The 16,018-nt window shown below is 41.6% G+C and overlaps 1 protein-coding gene across 1 annotated transcript; it reads left to right on the top strand.

Moving 5' to 3' along the window:
• Window positions 1-142: 142 nt before the first annotated feature.
• Window positions 143-9,292, top strand: LOC146712144 (uncharacterized). The gene is made up of 6 exons (XM_085452778.1): window positions 143-278; window positions 1,427-1,468; window positions 1,603-1,872; window positions 2,059-2,301; window positions 2,385-2,579; window positions 9,228-9,292. Exons 1-6 carry the CDS (start codon window positions 248-250, stop codon window positions 9,290-9,292), a joined length of 846 nt encoding a protein of 281 aa, XP_085308904.1. The 5' UTR covers window positions 143-247.
• The last annotated feature ends 6,726 nt before the right edge of the window (window positions 9,293-16,018 follow it).

Here is a 16,018-nt window from a genome sequence, read left to right as displayed (position 1 = left end):
CTCGCAGGGCCATCTTTCTCCTAATCTGTGCATCTTTGTCACTTTTATTATTTCCAATCATGAAACAAATATCATATTAGACAAATACAAACTGAGTAAATACACAATGCAAATATTGTTGAAACTTACCCACTGTGTGGGTGTGCTTCTCATCAGTGGAGCGTTTGCTCAGACAGTGAAAGTGTTAACAGGGAAGTTGTGAAGCTGAAGACGTCTACGCTGCTCAGACTTAAAGCATTCAGACACCATGAAGACCCCGTCTGCCTCTCTGCTCCTCGGTGAGTCAAACGTTCATCTACTCATTTATCCATGATATCATCTGCCCAGTGTTGGGAAGTAAAAGAATACATGTACCGGTGTTACGTATTTAAAATACAAAATATGGGTAACTGCATTCCTTTACAGTTACTGTTTATATAGGTGGTAATCAGAAGTTACTTTGTTGAAATAAATTGAATACACGGCGGTCATTTCCAGTTTCATATGTTAGCTTATCCCCTGTCTATGCCTTCTCCAATTTTGGTGCTTAATTGCAGCCCGGGGCAGGCTTAGCTCTGTTGGCATATTTCGCATTGCTGAGAGCAGCTGGCCTGGGTTTGAGTAGCATTAATCAGTGAAATCAGGTGTTTTTAATCTCATGACCACAGGTGTATACAACGCAGCAGCTGCCATGCAGACTGCTTTTAGAAACATTAGCATCCTCAAAGAGTGACCTTTGTCCTTTACATGCAGATGGACAGCTGAGTCTTGTCCTGTGGAGGTGGCTCTTCTGTGCTGTGCCATGCGCTTTTGAAGTGGCTGTTTGGTCTCTCCGATGTAGAGGTCTGGGCATTCCTCGCTGCACTGTACAGCATACACCACATTGTTAAGTCTGTGTTTTGGCGTTTTGTCTTTCGGGTGAACCAGTTCGTGTCTGGGTGTGTTGCTGGATGTCAATAAACTGGATGACTGAGAACCTCCACAGACAGATTCTAAATTTTCCACAGTCGGCTCTAAGTGAAATTATTTCACAGAGGAAACATTTAGTAACCACAGCAGCTCATCCCGGAAGTATAAGACCATATACGGTCACAGAATACAGTCATCGAGTCTCGAGGCAATTGGTGTGTAAAAGTCACGTAAAATGCGGAGCTCCAAACGTCCTGTCAAGATCAGCACAGACACTGTTCACCGCAAAATTCATCAGCGTAAAGTTTTTATTTTAATGAGGAGACTAACTGCTGCAGTTTGAAAGATAAATTATTCTCTTTCTAGCTTAATATAAAAAATACAAACTACACAATAAAATGACATCCAACACTTCTGAGCTTGAAAGAAGAATGGCTCATGCAAATACTAAATTCCCTCTGATGACCGTTCCAGGGGTAACTTGTCCGTAGTAACTAATGACCTCTGACCTTTACTGACCTCTGTCCTCCTGTTGCAGGTGTGTGTGTGCTGCTGCTGTCTGCACCGACTGTTTCTGCAGGTGAGGAGATGGAAGTGAAAACGATCAGTGAGACTCCAACAAGAACACAAATACACTTACTGTGTGTGTGTGTGTGTGTGTGTGTGTGTGTGTGTGTGTGTGTGTGTGTGTGTGTGTGTGTGTGTGTCCTCCAGTGTCTCTGTCTGTCAGTCCAAACCTTCAGCAGGTCTTCAGAGGATCTTCTTCAGTGTACCTGAGTTGTGTTGATGATGGACAGACAGCTGATGGATGGACAGTGAAGAGGACCAGAGGAGGACTCACTGAGGACTGTGGAGCAGCTGCAGGCTTTGGGAGGGTTCATGGTTCCTCCTGTGTTCTGGATCACTCCGTCTCCTCTGATGGAAGTTACTTCTGTGAGAACTCATCTGGACAGCAGAGCGATGAAGTGTCCATCAGTGTTTCAGGTAGAGACAGGGAGATGTTGCAGCTGTGTCTCTGTGCAGATGTTTCCAGATGTTGGATACATGTCTGTCAGTGAGCTGAGAGTGTGAGACTGTCACTGTGGAAGTCAGCAAGGTGCTCATTCAGACAGGAAGCAGCTCGTCTGAGAGGAGCTCTTGACTCTGCTCTGTTTGTGTTTCTGTTGTCAGATAAAGGTGTGATCCTGGAGATTCCTGCACTTCCTGTGTGGACAGGAAGTGATGTCACACTGCGTTGCAGAGAGAGGAGCGGTGACACAGCTGCTGCTTATTTCTACTTTAATGGACGTCATGTTGGAGCTGGAACAGCAGCAGAGCTCATCATCAGAAGGGTCAAACAGGCTGATGAAGGTCTCTACTCTTGTGCTACTGAAGCATTTGGATCGTCTCCTCAGAGCTTTCTGAGGGTCAGAGGTCAGAACAGTGACATCACTTCCTGTTTACAGACATGACCTGCTGATAAAATGACTGAACCGTCTGCATCATCTCTCCTGCAGATCCTCCTCAGCACAGGAGCTCAGACTCCACTCCTCCTGTGAACTCTTCTGCTGACACTGCTTCATCACCTCCTCAGGGTCTCACCTCCTTTCTCACTGCACTCATAGCAGGCCTGGTTCCTGTGGTTCTTCTGGTTCTGCTCTTGGTTCTAGTTCCACTTCTTTTCCACTGCAAAAAGCAAAATGAAGCAAATGGTACGACCTCTGTCACATTGACTTTATATCTTTTATTTTTTATCACAACAAGGAGCCCAGCTGCTGCAGTCTGAGGCCAGATGTTTCTATGTTGGTTGCTCTCAGCTGCTCCTTTAAGAGAACTTTTGGTTTGATAAAGCTTCAGATGTTTCAGTGGGTGAAACAGCTGGACTACAGGCAGGCTAGCTGAGCAATGTTACGGATTCAAATATTGGGGATGGATACAAGAGGAAAAACCACAATAACAACACTGGTCCGGCCGGGTTGAGTCAAACGATGATTTTAATGATCACACGCGTGGGAGATGGACACTGATGCAGACAGCCTCAGATCTCAAAATGGTGGAGCATTGCTCAAACTCTTATAGCCTCTGGTGCCTCCACCTTATCATAAAAGCCTAAACATTCACATGCTTTCTCTCACACGGCGCCTAAGCTACGACCTTGGCTCCCTGTTTATCTGCTCCTGCTGAGATGGGGCAGAAAACTCCAGCATGTTCTCTTCTAATCAGACAAATAAGGCGATGACTTTCTGCGAACAGTATTTCTTATAACTCAGCAGTATAATGCATCATAAACAATATCATTCATTCACAATAAATCAGCAGTCTAATGTAATGCAAATCAGTTTAACTAATGCAATAGTTATCAGCTTCTTCTAATTCAGGAGAATGATGCAAACTAAAACTACATAATAATTCACAATCTTTAATTAGGGGTATAACATGGCATAAAATAATATTATAATCTCACACTCACCCTGATGAGCTCTTTAGAATAAACACTTAGGCCTTCAGGTCAGAGGTCACTGTTGGTCCCACGTACTCTGTTCAAAACACCAGTGGATTGTGCTTTTCAGGCAGCGGCACCAGGGTCGTCTCCCCCGCTGTGTTTACGCTGAATCCACTGAGTGTCTTTAAAAAGCAGCTGAAGGCATTTCTGTACAGACAAGCTTTTAATTAATTCATGGTTGCATATTATTATTTTATTGATACTTCTGCTTTTATTGAGGAGCAGTTTGTGGTTTTTAACTGTGAGTGTGTGATCTACTGTGAACACATTTTACTTATGGTACTGTAAGGTCATTAAGATCAGACGGGCTGCTGTGAGGAGCTGACATCATGTTTGTCTCTGGACAGGAAGCTGAGGACACCCTGGGCCTGATGGACCTTCATCCTTCCTCTGCTCCTCTTCTTCATGCTGCCTGTGCTTTAGTCTGTTTAAAATACAGCTGTTAGCTGTCACCTGTGCACACAGTAACATCTGCTCAGGAAGCAGGTTCAGTAACTCTGAGTTTCCTGTTGTCACCTGTGCAGGTTTCAGACTTGCACACAGACACTGTGTGCACCGTGCTGCACTCTAACACACTCTCACACTGATGGAGGCTGCAGGCTCTTTAGCACAGAGGTCCTCTGACTGCCAATCCACAGTCTCTGATTGGTGGGGACCCGCTGCACCCCTGAGCCTGAGATGAGCCGACAGCGCCCTCTGCTGGTCTCAGTTTGAGCTGCTGCTGATCGTCCACAGACCATCGTTGTTCATTCCTTTTCCTCCTACATGCTCTCCTTCACACTCTTTACATGTTTGTACTAAAGATCAGGAGTCATGGCTTTCTGGATGCGTGTCATCTGTTGCCATGGTAACTGACCCTGTTCAAGTTATCCTTCTTACTGGGACCAAAAGCTGAGTTTCCTTCATCCGAGGATTAACAACCTCAGAGTTTCACTCAAACCTGCTTCCTGTAAGAGAAACTGTGTGTGTCTGTGTGTGTGTCTGTGTGTGTGTGTGTGTGTGTGTGTGTGTGTGTGTGTGTGCATGTGTGTGCATGTGTGTGCATGTGTGTGTCTGTGTGTCTGTGTGTGTGTGTGTGTGTGTGTGTCTGTGTGTGCGTGTGTGTGTGCGTGTGTGCGTGTGTGCGTGTGTGTGTGCGTGTGTGTCTGTGTGTGTCTGTGTGTGTGTGTGTGTGTGTGTGTGTCTGTGTGTGTGTGTGTGTGTGTGTGTCTGTGTGTGTGTCTCTGTGTGTGTCTGTGTCTGTGTGTGTGTGTCTGTGTGTGTGTGTGTGTGTGTGTGTGTGTGTGTCTCTCTGTGTGTGTGTGTGTGTGTGTCTGTGTGTGTGTCTCTGTGTGTGTCTGTGTCTGTGTGTGTGTGTCTGTGTCTGTGTGTGTGTGTCTGTGTGTCTGTGTGTGTGTGTCTGTGTGTCTGTGTGTGTGTGTGTGTGTGTGTAATCTTTTTTGCTTTTGTTTTTCAATGATTTTTTTTAATGTTTTCTAAATGTTTGATTGGATAAAACGAATAAAACTCTTTGTTTGTTTTGGGGAACTTTTGTGTCATGATTATCAGATCTGTCCTGTGTCAGTGGAAGAATCAGCACACCTGTCTGATGTTTCCCTCTGAGCTCTTTATTGTAAAACATTTACAGGTCTGAGCTCCATCAGAGTACATGTGGGTCCGACCTGCTGGTGTGCTGAGCTGCCACAGCCCTGCTGAGGGAACAAGTCCTGGTCCTGAGCCAAAGTCCAGTCTGAGGTCTGAGAGACTCTGTGTTCTCTGAACTGTTCAAATATCTCTGTGTGTAGTCACACTGAGAGTTTTTACAGATTATCATCAGACTGAATAAAATAATAATAAGACTGCAATAAAAACATTTCAGTCTCTAAAATCACAATAATCATGATCTATACTGAAATCCGTCCTGATTTAAATTGTGATCATAATAATCATGATGATCATTTTGGCAGTGCTGATGCATGTTGGACTCCTGCCTCACACAACCTCAGTGAGGAGTTAATAATAAACTTTAACTCCTGCAGGAGGAGAACGTGAGGATCATGGGTCGACCAGATGATCATGAAGGAGTCCACAGTTTTATGATTGAGCTGATGTCAGCACTGACAACATCAACAAAACAAACAAACCATCATCTCCTCATGAAGTGGATTCAAAGACTGTTTGGATTTACAGATATGGCTGTAAAATACGATGAATATCAGATAATCACCAACTGCAGATGCTGATCATCTAAATCCATCAGAGTTCATCACGACTGAACATCACAGCTCTGAAGCTTCTAAACACATTTACACATCAGTGTGTTCAGCTCCAACTACACAGAAACACACGGTTTACACAGGCAGAGGGTCAAAGGTCACGGGACAAACTAAGATCATTTAAAATATGAGGATTATTTTTAATGCTAATGAAAATCACATGCAGTCAGTGACTCAGTCTGGAGCTCATGGCAAGGCAAATTTATTTGTATAGCACAATTCAACAACAAGGTGATTCAAAGTGCTTTACAGAGACATTAGAAACAAAAACAGATAAAAAGCATGATTTAAAATTGATTAAAACAAGCAAACAAACAAACAAACTAATTAACAAACAAACAAACAAAACAGTATATAAAATCAAAACAGATAAAATCAGAAATAGATAAGATCAGTAGTTAATGTAAGTTTTGAAATTTAAGCTTAAAGTGTGGATTTGGTGCTTTATTCAAATGCAGCTGAGAACAGGTGAGTCTTCAACCTGGATTTAAATAAACTGAGTGTTTCAGCTGATCTGAGGCTTTCTGGGAGTTTGTTCCAGATATAAGGAGCATAAAAGCTGAATGCAGCTTCTCCGTGTCTGGTTCTGACTCTGGGAACTGATAAAAGACCGGATCCAGATGACCTGAGGGATCTGGATGGTTCATACTGGGTCAGGAGGTCATTGATGTATTTTGGTCCTAAACCATTCAGAGCTTTATAGGCCAGCATCAGAACTTTAAAGTCTATCCTCTGACGGACAGGCAGCCAGTGTAAGGACCTCAGAGCTGGACTGATGTGGTCCACTTTTTTGGTCTTAGTGAGGACTCGAGCAGCAGAGTTCTGAATGAGCTGTAGTTGTCTGACTGATTTTTTAGGTAGACCTGTAAAGATGCTGTTACAGTAATCAAGCCTACTAAAGATGAATGCATGGACTAGTTTTTCCAGGTCCTGTTGAGGACATCAGATCTTTTATCCTTGATATATTCTTGAGGTGATAGTAAGCTGATTTTGTTATTGTCTTAATGTGTTTTTCTAAGTTTAGGTCTGCATCCATCACTACACCCAAATTTCTCGCCTGGTTTGTGGTTTTTAGATGTATAGATTGAAGTTCTCTGGTGACCTGTAATCGTTTTTCTTTGGCGCCAAAGACTATTACCTCAGTTTTGTTTTTGTTTAGCTGGAGAAAATTGTGGCACAACCAGTCATTGATTTCCTCAATGCATTTACCAAGAGCCTGTACAGGGCCTCGGTCTCCTGGTGACATTGTGATATATATTTGTGTGTCATCTGCATAGCTGTGATAGTTTATTTTGTTGTTGTTTATAATCTGTGCCAGTGGGAGCATGTAGATGTTAAACAGAAGGGGTCCCAAGATGGAACCTTGGGGAACTCCACATGTGATACTTGTCTGCTCAGATGTGAAGTTACCTATTGATACAAAGTATTTCCTGTTTTCTAAGTATGTTTTGAACCAGTTTAGTACAGTTCCTGAAAGACCTGCCCAGTTCTCCAGTCGTTTGAGTAATATGTTGTGGTCAACTGTATCAAATGCTGCACTGAGATCCAGTAAAACTAGGACTGACATTTTTCCACTGTCTGTATTCAGACACACTTTGGTCAGAGCGGTTTCAGTGCTGTGGTTCTGTCTAAAACCTGACTGGAAGGCATCGTAGCAGTTATTCTGTTTTAAGAAGTAATTGAGCTGTTGAGAAACTGCTTTTTCAATGATCTTACTTAAAAACGGGAGATTTGAGATCGGCCTGTAGTTGTTCATTTGTGTCTTGTCAAGATTGTCCTTTTTCAGTATAGGTTTAATTACAGCAGTTTTTAGTGATTCTGGAAACACACCTGATAATAAAGAAAAGTTGACGATCTGTAACAGGTCTGACTCTAAACTCTTTGAGACCTTTTTGAAAAAACCTGTTGGCAGGACATCTAAACAGCAGGAGTCATTGCAGGCCATGGTTGAATGAAGTTCAGCTGCCACTGGCACAGGAGGGTTTGTTAGCCTGTCAACTGTAGAAAATAAGGACTGTGATTCCCCGAAATCTGTGATTCAGTTCTCTCCATGGCCTTCATGATAGACTACTCAATATGGTTTATTAACACATTTTACAAGGTCAACTTTGACCTTGAAGGTCAAGGTCAAATGTTTAGCCAAGCTAGCGTTTGACAAAGCCCTGGTGTATTGTTGTGAAGTTTGAAGATAAATATACAAAGTTTCTATTTTTTTATATTTGCTATGACCTTTGACCTGTACCATGACAGAACATTTGAACATTATATGTTGAAAACTGTGGACGTGGACTGTAGCAGAGTAGCAACGAGTAGACACAAGACTGCAGCGAAGCAACAAAAAAACCTTTACTCCAGCGCGTAGACACAGCCCAGAAACAACAAAATAACATTCAGTGTGTAGACACAGCCCAGAAACACCTCTAACAAGCTCAAAACCAGACCTACTCAAACAACAACACCGAGAAGTCCAGTAGAAGAAACCCAAAGATGGACACTGACAGAGCTCTGTGACCAAACCAAAGAAAAGAAGGAAGAGCGAATACTTATAAGTTTACACTTCCCAAACTGTTCATCACATCTGATAATCTTTTGTTCTTTTAAGAAATGAAACACATTTTATTCATTGACATGAAAGTGATGATACTATAAGCTGTACATGACATCATTTTCCAGGTAAAAGATGATATTTTTGTGTGAGCTGAGCTGGAACAACCCTGCTCGACCTGCCATTGTAATATTTGATGTGAAATATTATCACCTGTAATTTTAGCATTTTTAGCCAAGTGTTGTTATGATTTTGGGATTTTTAAATAAAACAGAATTAAATCAAATAGACTGAGAAAACAGAAATTTGCAATCTATGAATAAACCTCATCCAAACCATGTGCACACGTGTAAAAGGTCATTCAACCAATGAACTGTTTTAACTGTCATGTTTGGATTCAGCTCATGATGAACAAAGAGCACATTTTGTCCCAGAACAGACGACACAGGCTCAATCCTGAAGAAACAAACTACTGTACGACAGAGCACATGCTGCTTATCAGGAACAATCTCCAAGAAAACTGATTAATATGAACTCACTGCTAATGAGACCAGCTGAGGACCTGGTGGAAACAATCACAGACCAGTGACCAGTGAGTACAAAGCCCCCAAAACACCAACAAATAGAAAGAAGACTAAAAGGAGGTGTGGACTTGATGAGACCATGACGAGATGTGTGGCCTTCACGGGACGACTAAGACCTCGTTGTACAGAGTCTTCTTGATGGGTTGGATATGGTAACAGGGATGTTAGCGTGACTCTGAGGGCGTCTCTGCTGATCAGACTGACGTCTAATCATGAAGTCTGCATCTATAGCTCTGCTCCTACAAGTGCTAATAAACATAAACATAGCTGCTGAGTGTGCATGAAAGACCCTACTGTGACACCAGCAGTACAAATGTGTCACAGAGGATACCTTAAATCAGACACACGGGGGGAGTTTAAAGCAAAGTTCCAAAAGGGGGCAGCAGTCCACTGGTGACCATGGCAACACTCCTTAACAACGTCACACTTTATGGTCATCTGTTCGTGGTGGGGTGTGGTTTGTGGCTCTGCAGAATGGGAGGGGTGGAGTAGCAGCTTAGGTGTGGTGTCAGAGGAGGCTGGTCGTCGCAGCTGGTGAGCATCATCCAATCACACCTACATTAATACTAATATAGTACTGTTAGCCAAAAGTCACAGCAAACTCTATTTATAAAGTTTTCTTATTTATAAAACTTTATTTAAAAACTGCAACCTGATATGCTGGAAATAGCAACACAATAAAGTGTAAATAAAATAATACAAATAAATATAAAACGAACAGAATTCAATTACAACACAAAATGAGAGCATCAACACAATACAGCATATAATTAAACTCATATAGCAGCAGTATTACAGAGCGCAGAGTGAATGTGAGGCAGATAAAGCAGCAGAGTGAGTGCGAGAGGAAACAGCTGCTGTGTTAATAAAGTTTCATGTGTTTGAAGGACAGCACGGAGGCCACAGACCGATCTATGATTAGAATAGTTTGAGGGGTTATAATTAGATCATTCATTACATGTTTAAAGGCTTTTATTCTCTCGGCTGCAGACTTGCTGCTGTAATAAATAGTAAATGAATTCAAACATAATCTGTGTACAGATCTGATCTGAGGTCAGCTGGTGCACTGCTGGTGTTTCAGGGTCAGATGTTTGCAGAGCAATAAAGTTTTTCCAAAATTCTTCACAGCCAACAGAAAAAATGAGTCCAGTGATCCTGTATGTTTGTTGCTGATGCTCATCATTGAAGCACAGAGACTTCAGATATTAAATCACTAACACTGCAATAATATCATAAATAACTAACACTGTAACAACAGTGTGACCTCCAACATGAATGCTTACAGCTTCAGGTCACAGAGGTGGGCCCTGATTGTCACTTTCTAAAATGATTTTCCATCTTTATCCTTTTTCAGGGCTGAAAACCAGATTTATTAAAAACTGCAGCCAAATCAGTTTTAGTTAATTAGTGCTGATGGTGGACCAACATTAATATGTTACTAACACAATATTAATAAACATAACTCACTCTAATTTGGATATTATATTATAGATTATTGAATATGATATATAATATATTAATATATTATAATAATACTGAATATTTCCTGATCAAACAGGAAGTAGGTTGCAGGAGAGGAGCCCCTGTTCAGAGCCCTGACAAGCATACTGACATGTAACACGGAGACGTTTACTTTGTTCCACAGTTACCATAAAAACACACACTACTGACAATATCAGTATTTCTGTGTTACCTGTAACACCTGACTGACTCTACAGGTGTGCTACCTGTGAGTGTCTGCAGGTAAATAGCACATACTCCTGTTAATTACAAGGGATCAGCTGTGAGGCGTATTATAAAGAGTTTCACAGTGAGGGTCTGATACTGGGACACACAGGGAAACTTGCCTACGGGTCACCATGGCAACGGGTGAATAAAGGGCAGAGCCTCCATTGGATTGTACCAGTGCAGCAAGAATGAAGGTGTAAGTAATGACCATATTAATGTCGAGAGGCCTGTGCTGCGAGATCGATCAACTTTAGACCAGACAACAAACGACAGAGGCTCTGGAAAAGTGCAATCAAACGATGAGTTTTATTATCACAGGAGAACAACCAACCGTCAGCATACGGAATGTGTTGCTCTGACAAGAATACACTGGGTTCTGGTTTTATAGGACAAAATATCACACCTACGTCAATACAGTTCAAAAATACAGGGTGACAGACGGGCAAAAGTTCAACCCGTGCAGACAAGGGTTCATCACCTACACTTCTATAAACCGACATATAACTTCTCTTTTCTACATTACTTGCCTTTTAAGGTAATAATTTCAGGTCTTAGCATCTCTGAGAGCTAATAATGGACCCTCGTCATTAATCACTAAGTAGAGTACTTTGCAGCCAGTCTCAAACTGAAGTAGAAGACGCTTAGGCCTTCACTCAGACCTGCTACTAGATTAATATGTGTATCGTAAGCGTGCATGCAATTAACCTGCTATGTTCTCATCTCCCCTCAGCATGGATCATCTGGACACTCTCACCAGTGAAGCTTAAAACCTTCTAGAATGGAACATCAACTCTAACCAAGCACATTCATGCATTGTGTATAAAATGAACTCAACCTGTAAAAATAGAAAGGTCAATGTGATGACAGACATATTCAATGCAATATAAACCCTGCAGGAAATATTACTGATAAATGATACTGTGAAACATGTTATTAATACATTCTTCATAAGGCAAATTATATGGTAGCAATAAAAGAATCTCTGAATCCCAACACCTGATAAACAAAGTGACCAAAGACAAATAATCCCTGATGTCTAATCCAGAATCAGAGATTATTCTGCTGTGATGAACACGCCTGTTTATGATCAGTATGAATGTGAAAAATGTAAAACAGCTTGAACTTCAGGCCTTGGTCAGGTGCTTTAAGCAGAGAGGTGATGAGAGGTGAGTCACATCAATGCTATCAGGACATATTCAGGGAAAACCTCATTTAAACATCAGCTTCTTCATTCTGCAGACGTCAGCTGACTAAGTGAGGTCAGAGTAGACAGGGCTGACCTGCTTCAGTCTGTTTCAGATGCAGCAAAGCTGGAAACAGTTTGTTGAACTCTTTTAAAAATGACCAGAATCAGCTGATGTACAGAAATAACACCATGATGAGGCTGAAGGTATAACATCCACCCACCAACACACCCACCGTGGGTTTGTTGTTACAACAGGTGGGTGTTACAGCCAGCTGTGAGGACAGCCGGCTGTAACACCCACACACAGACACTAGGTGGCAGCAGAGTGTGAGCACAGACATCAGTGATGGAGGTGATTGTGCAGTGACAGGTGGAGCTGTGATGAACACATGATCAGATCTCAGGGACCTGAGTGAGATCGTGTCTGCGTCACAGAATCATAAAGAGACAGATGAACTTAATCAGAAAAGCACCATCACAGCCTCCTTGTTCCTGTGTGCTGGCTCAGTGTGTGACACGTTACCCAGTCAGCACCTGTTTAAACAGAACCATCATGGCTGATTAACATGTGGCAGGTACCTGACAGGTGGCTAGGTCATATTCTTATACTTGATCTCCTCAATTTGAAAGCTTATCAGAGACAGATACTTTATTGATAACACAGGGGAAATGTTTGTGTTACAGCAGCATAAAGTTCAGTCTACGATGAACACAGTTAAATAAAAGTGTCACAGACACAGAGAGAGACCTTACATCAAACAACACACCAAGTACTAGAAACACAGATAAACTCAAGAGACACTGGAAAGAACTAAAGTCAAGACTAAACCGAACAAAGCTAAAGCTAAAGTCATCTTATTAATGTAAAGGAAAAATAATGAGTCCACACAATCACAGATGGAGAAAAGGCTTTTCCACCAACTGTTTCCTGTTTACAATCAGGCGTCCAATTAGTGTCCTCCTCCAACTTAAGTCCGACCATGACACTAACAGGTCCCATGATGTAGAGATAATCAGTGTTAGGTGTCAGTGGTCATAAACTTATGCCTGACTGGCTCATGGTGACTCACTGAAACAGACTCTGACGTCATTCTGCAGCAAAGCCTCAAATATATCAGCAGCATTAAAAAGGAGATTTTACCCAGACTTAGGTTTTTGGGAGATGTAATTGCCTTCTGTATGTATCCAAACAGGTTGATTCTGTTCATGTGGACACAGTGGGAGAAACGTTTCATCACTCATCCAAGTGACTTCTTCAGTCTTAGCTGGTCTTTAATCATTGGTCGAGACAGTTTGCATATTAATGATCATAAACTGGCCTCACAGCCCGTTGTTCCTTCAGTGGTGTTAGTTTCAGTCATTGTGCAAAGGTACTGTTTATAAGGTTTGGCTTTGTTTACGGAAGTGGCTCTTTCAGGTGGCGGATGCTGAGGCACCTCTGGCCTGGATGCACGTCCTCGCGAGAGCCGATTTCAGCAGACCACAAAGCCTCAGCTGAAGCATCTCACTGTGTCAGTAAATGTTGACAGTCTGGCGATCTCACAGCTGTGGTCATGTTTGTGCGTACAAACACAAAGTGTCTGTCTGTTTGTCTCTGCGCTCACCTCTCAGAGCTGCTGAGGCTGAAGCAGGATTTAAAATAACTTGTCGTGTGCAGTCAAACAGAAAACGTGAAAGCATTTTCCACCTTGGTAGGACTGAGCTGTACGTGGGAGTCGTGATAAGATCAGCTCTGCTGTTTGTGTCCTTCTCAGGAACTCTTTGTCCTTCAGATCATCTGCTGTTTTGTCTTTAATGAAACGCCCACATTAAGCGATCGGCTCTCTGACTGTTACACTAATTCTGTTTGTGTAGCTTTGTAACTTCTGTGTCTTTGGACTTATGTTGTACTTGTAATGTCATCACCGCCTGTTGCTGTGTTTGACTTTTAAACAGCTATTAAAGTTCACACAGCAGTTCTTTGGATGAATACACAAACTAACCTGAAACGTTTTCTAATCACAATTTGTGCTAAAATAATTTTAGAAAAAAAGTCAAAGAACAGTTCTGGGCCCTAAAAAGCATCAAATGACAATCTGTGGTCAAACTAATTTAAACTTAAATGACTTAAACTGTTGGTCAGATGTCATGATACACCACTAAATTAGTCCTGACATCGAAACCAGAATCTATTTCTGTGTGGAGGCCTGAAGTGACCATAAGGAGAAAAACATAAGTTTAAAACTGATTAAAACAATGTGCACAGGTGAAACGATCAGCAATTTATATCCCTCAGCTGGAGTTAAACAAAAAACCATTACACCATGCTGCCGCCTGTAATACCTGATCAGCACTCGCTAGGAACCAAAACAAACCATGTGTCTGTGAAGGTTCTCAGTCATCCAGGTCATCGTAGTCTAAGGAGCTTGCAAAGAAAAGCGTCTGGACTTCTTTAAGTCGCTTGAAGACGTTTCACCTCTCATCCAAGAAGCTTCTTCAGTTCTAAGGTCAAATGTTTCCAGTCTCAAAACTTTGTTTTCTGCATTATTCATTCACTTATTACCAGTGTTGGTCAAGTTACTTGAAAAAAGTAATCAGTAACTAATTACTGATCACTTCCCCAAAAAAGTAATCCTGTTACTTTACTGATTACCTATTTTCAAAAGTAATTAATTACTTAGTTACTTAGTTACTTTTTAAAAGCACGATTTACAACCTGAATAGGTGATAAAGCGATAGATCTTTCAGCCCAATTCTACTTTTTCTACATAATCCATCATACAAAATGTAATCAAATGGAAAAGTCTCTTTTTAAAACTTGTTTTATTAGTTTTAATCTTTTAACTTTATGCATCAAGCAAACATTTAATTATATGCAACATTCTCTGACTGGAAGAAATTAGTTTAACATTTAAACCTATTTTCTGCACATTCCAGCACATAAAATAAAATATTTTTTGTGTTTACACTCAGTCTTTCAAATAGATGCAAGTAAAACACAGCAGAAAATAAATAAAGTCAAAGACTCAGCGGTCCTGTTGCTCTATTTTCACCTGTAAAGCAGGAGTGGGGCAGGCGGAGGTTTACCCTGGTGCAGGTGTGCCGCGGTCAGTGGAAGAATCCGCGAGTTTCTCTGTGAGTTTCCCATTACGTCGTAGCTACTCGGTGCTTGTTGGAAGTTTAGGGGTTTTTTCGCTGTAAAAAGAAGTTTTCTTCCCACGCACAGCGGACACTAATGTTTTTGTCACTTTTTATGGAATCAAACTCAAAGTAAGGTCAGTACTTCCACGCTTTAAACGCTGCACGCTCATACTCTCTCTGCACTCGATATGTGATCCACTGTTGATCTGCACACAGCTGTTGTCACGAACGGCGCGCTCGCTTACGTCACTGTCATGAGACATTCTCGCAAAAAACCACGGTTTTAGTAACGCAGTAACGCAGCGTTCCTACGGGAAAGTAACGGTAATCTAATTACCGTTTTTGCAATAGTAATCCCTTACTTTACTCGTTACTTGAAAAAAGTAATCAGATTACAGTAACGCGTTACTGCCCATCTCTGCTTATTACCCACCAGTCTACCGTTGTTTACAGCGCTGTCTTTTTCTTTTTTCACTTAAATGACCTCGGACAAGAAAGCCTCATTTCTGCTGTTCAATACTGAAGAAATTTAAACTTCTTAAAATTATGCAAAATTGCAGAATATTGCAGAATATTTTTAAGGTTATCTGCAATAAAAAGCCAGACCAGGAAAATCTCCTTCATGTTTTTCTGTTTTATTCTCAGTTACTTTCACTCAAAGGCATCTGCTGTGATGTTCACAATGCTGATGAAGTCTCACATGTATCAGTGCTGATAAATGATCAGAATTATAATATTTCTGACTGTCTGAGGCTAAATTGAATCAAATCAGGACTTTGAGAACCAGAATCAAATGGATCATAGAAATCAGTGATGATACCCAGCCCTAGTGAGCAGCCTAGGCCTGAGAGAGTGGATGTAGCTGTGGGTAATGAGAAAAGATGAAAAGAACGATTGATAACTTTTTCATTAAGGCCTGATCTGTCTGAAATTCATAGCCAGCTCTGACACGGTGCCATCAATCTTTGAATGCTGAAAAAGCAGCAGTGTATCCAGGAAACACATTATATGCTGCGATAAATGCACTGCTCAAGTGTCCCCTCTCCCCACTGCCTTTCAGCAGCAGACAGCAGCAAACAGGTCGTCAGAGGAGCCGAGATGATGATTAAGTTAAGACAAAAGGACCATCAGGGGGTCCTTTTGTCCCTCTTTGGGGGGGGGAATACCCCCACTGGGTTTAAATCGGTGTGAAACATTTAATGACCACTAACCCACTGTGACTGTGACTTT

The sequence above is a fragment of the Copadichromis virginalis genome, linkage group LG3 (assembly GCF_057382275.1).
Source record: "Copadichromis virginalis isolate Kocher_CV1m ecotype Utaka linkage group LG3, C_Virginalis_male_GT1.1, whole genome shotgun sequence".
NCBI lineage: Eukaryota > Metazoa > Chordata > Actinopteri > Cichliformes > Cichlidae > Copadichromis > Copadichromis virginalis.
The sequence above is the reverse complement of the archived record's forward strand: the minus strand, read 5'-3'. Positions and strand labels throughout refer to the sequence as shown.

Coding starts and splice junctions, on each gene's coding strand:
- LOC146712144 (XM_085452778.1), top strand. CDS start 248: ATGAAGACCCCGTCTGCCTCTCTGCTCCTCG. Junction 2,302..2,384: donor GAGCTTTCTGAGGGTCAGAG/GTCAGAACAGTG, acceptor TCTCTCCTGCAG/ATCCTCCTCAGCACAGGAGC. Junction 2,580..9,227: donor AAAGCAAAATGAAGCAAATG/GTACGACCTCTG, acceptor GTGGCTCTGCAG/AATGGGAGGGGTGGAGTAGC.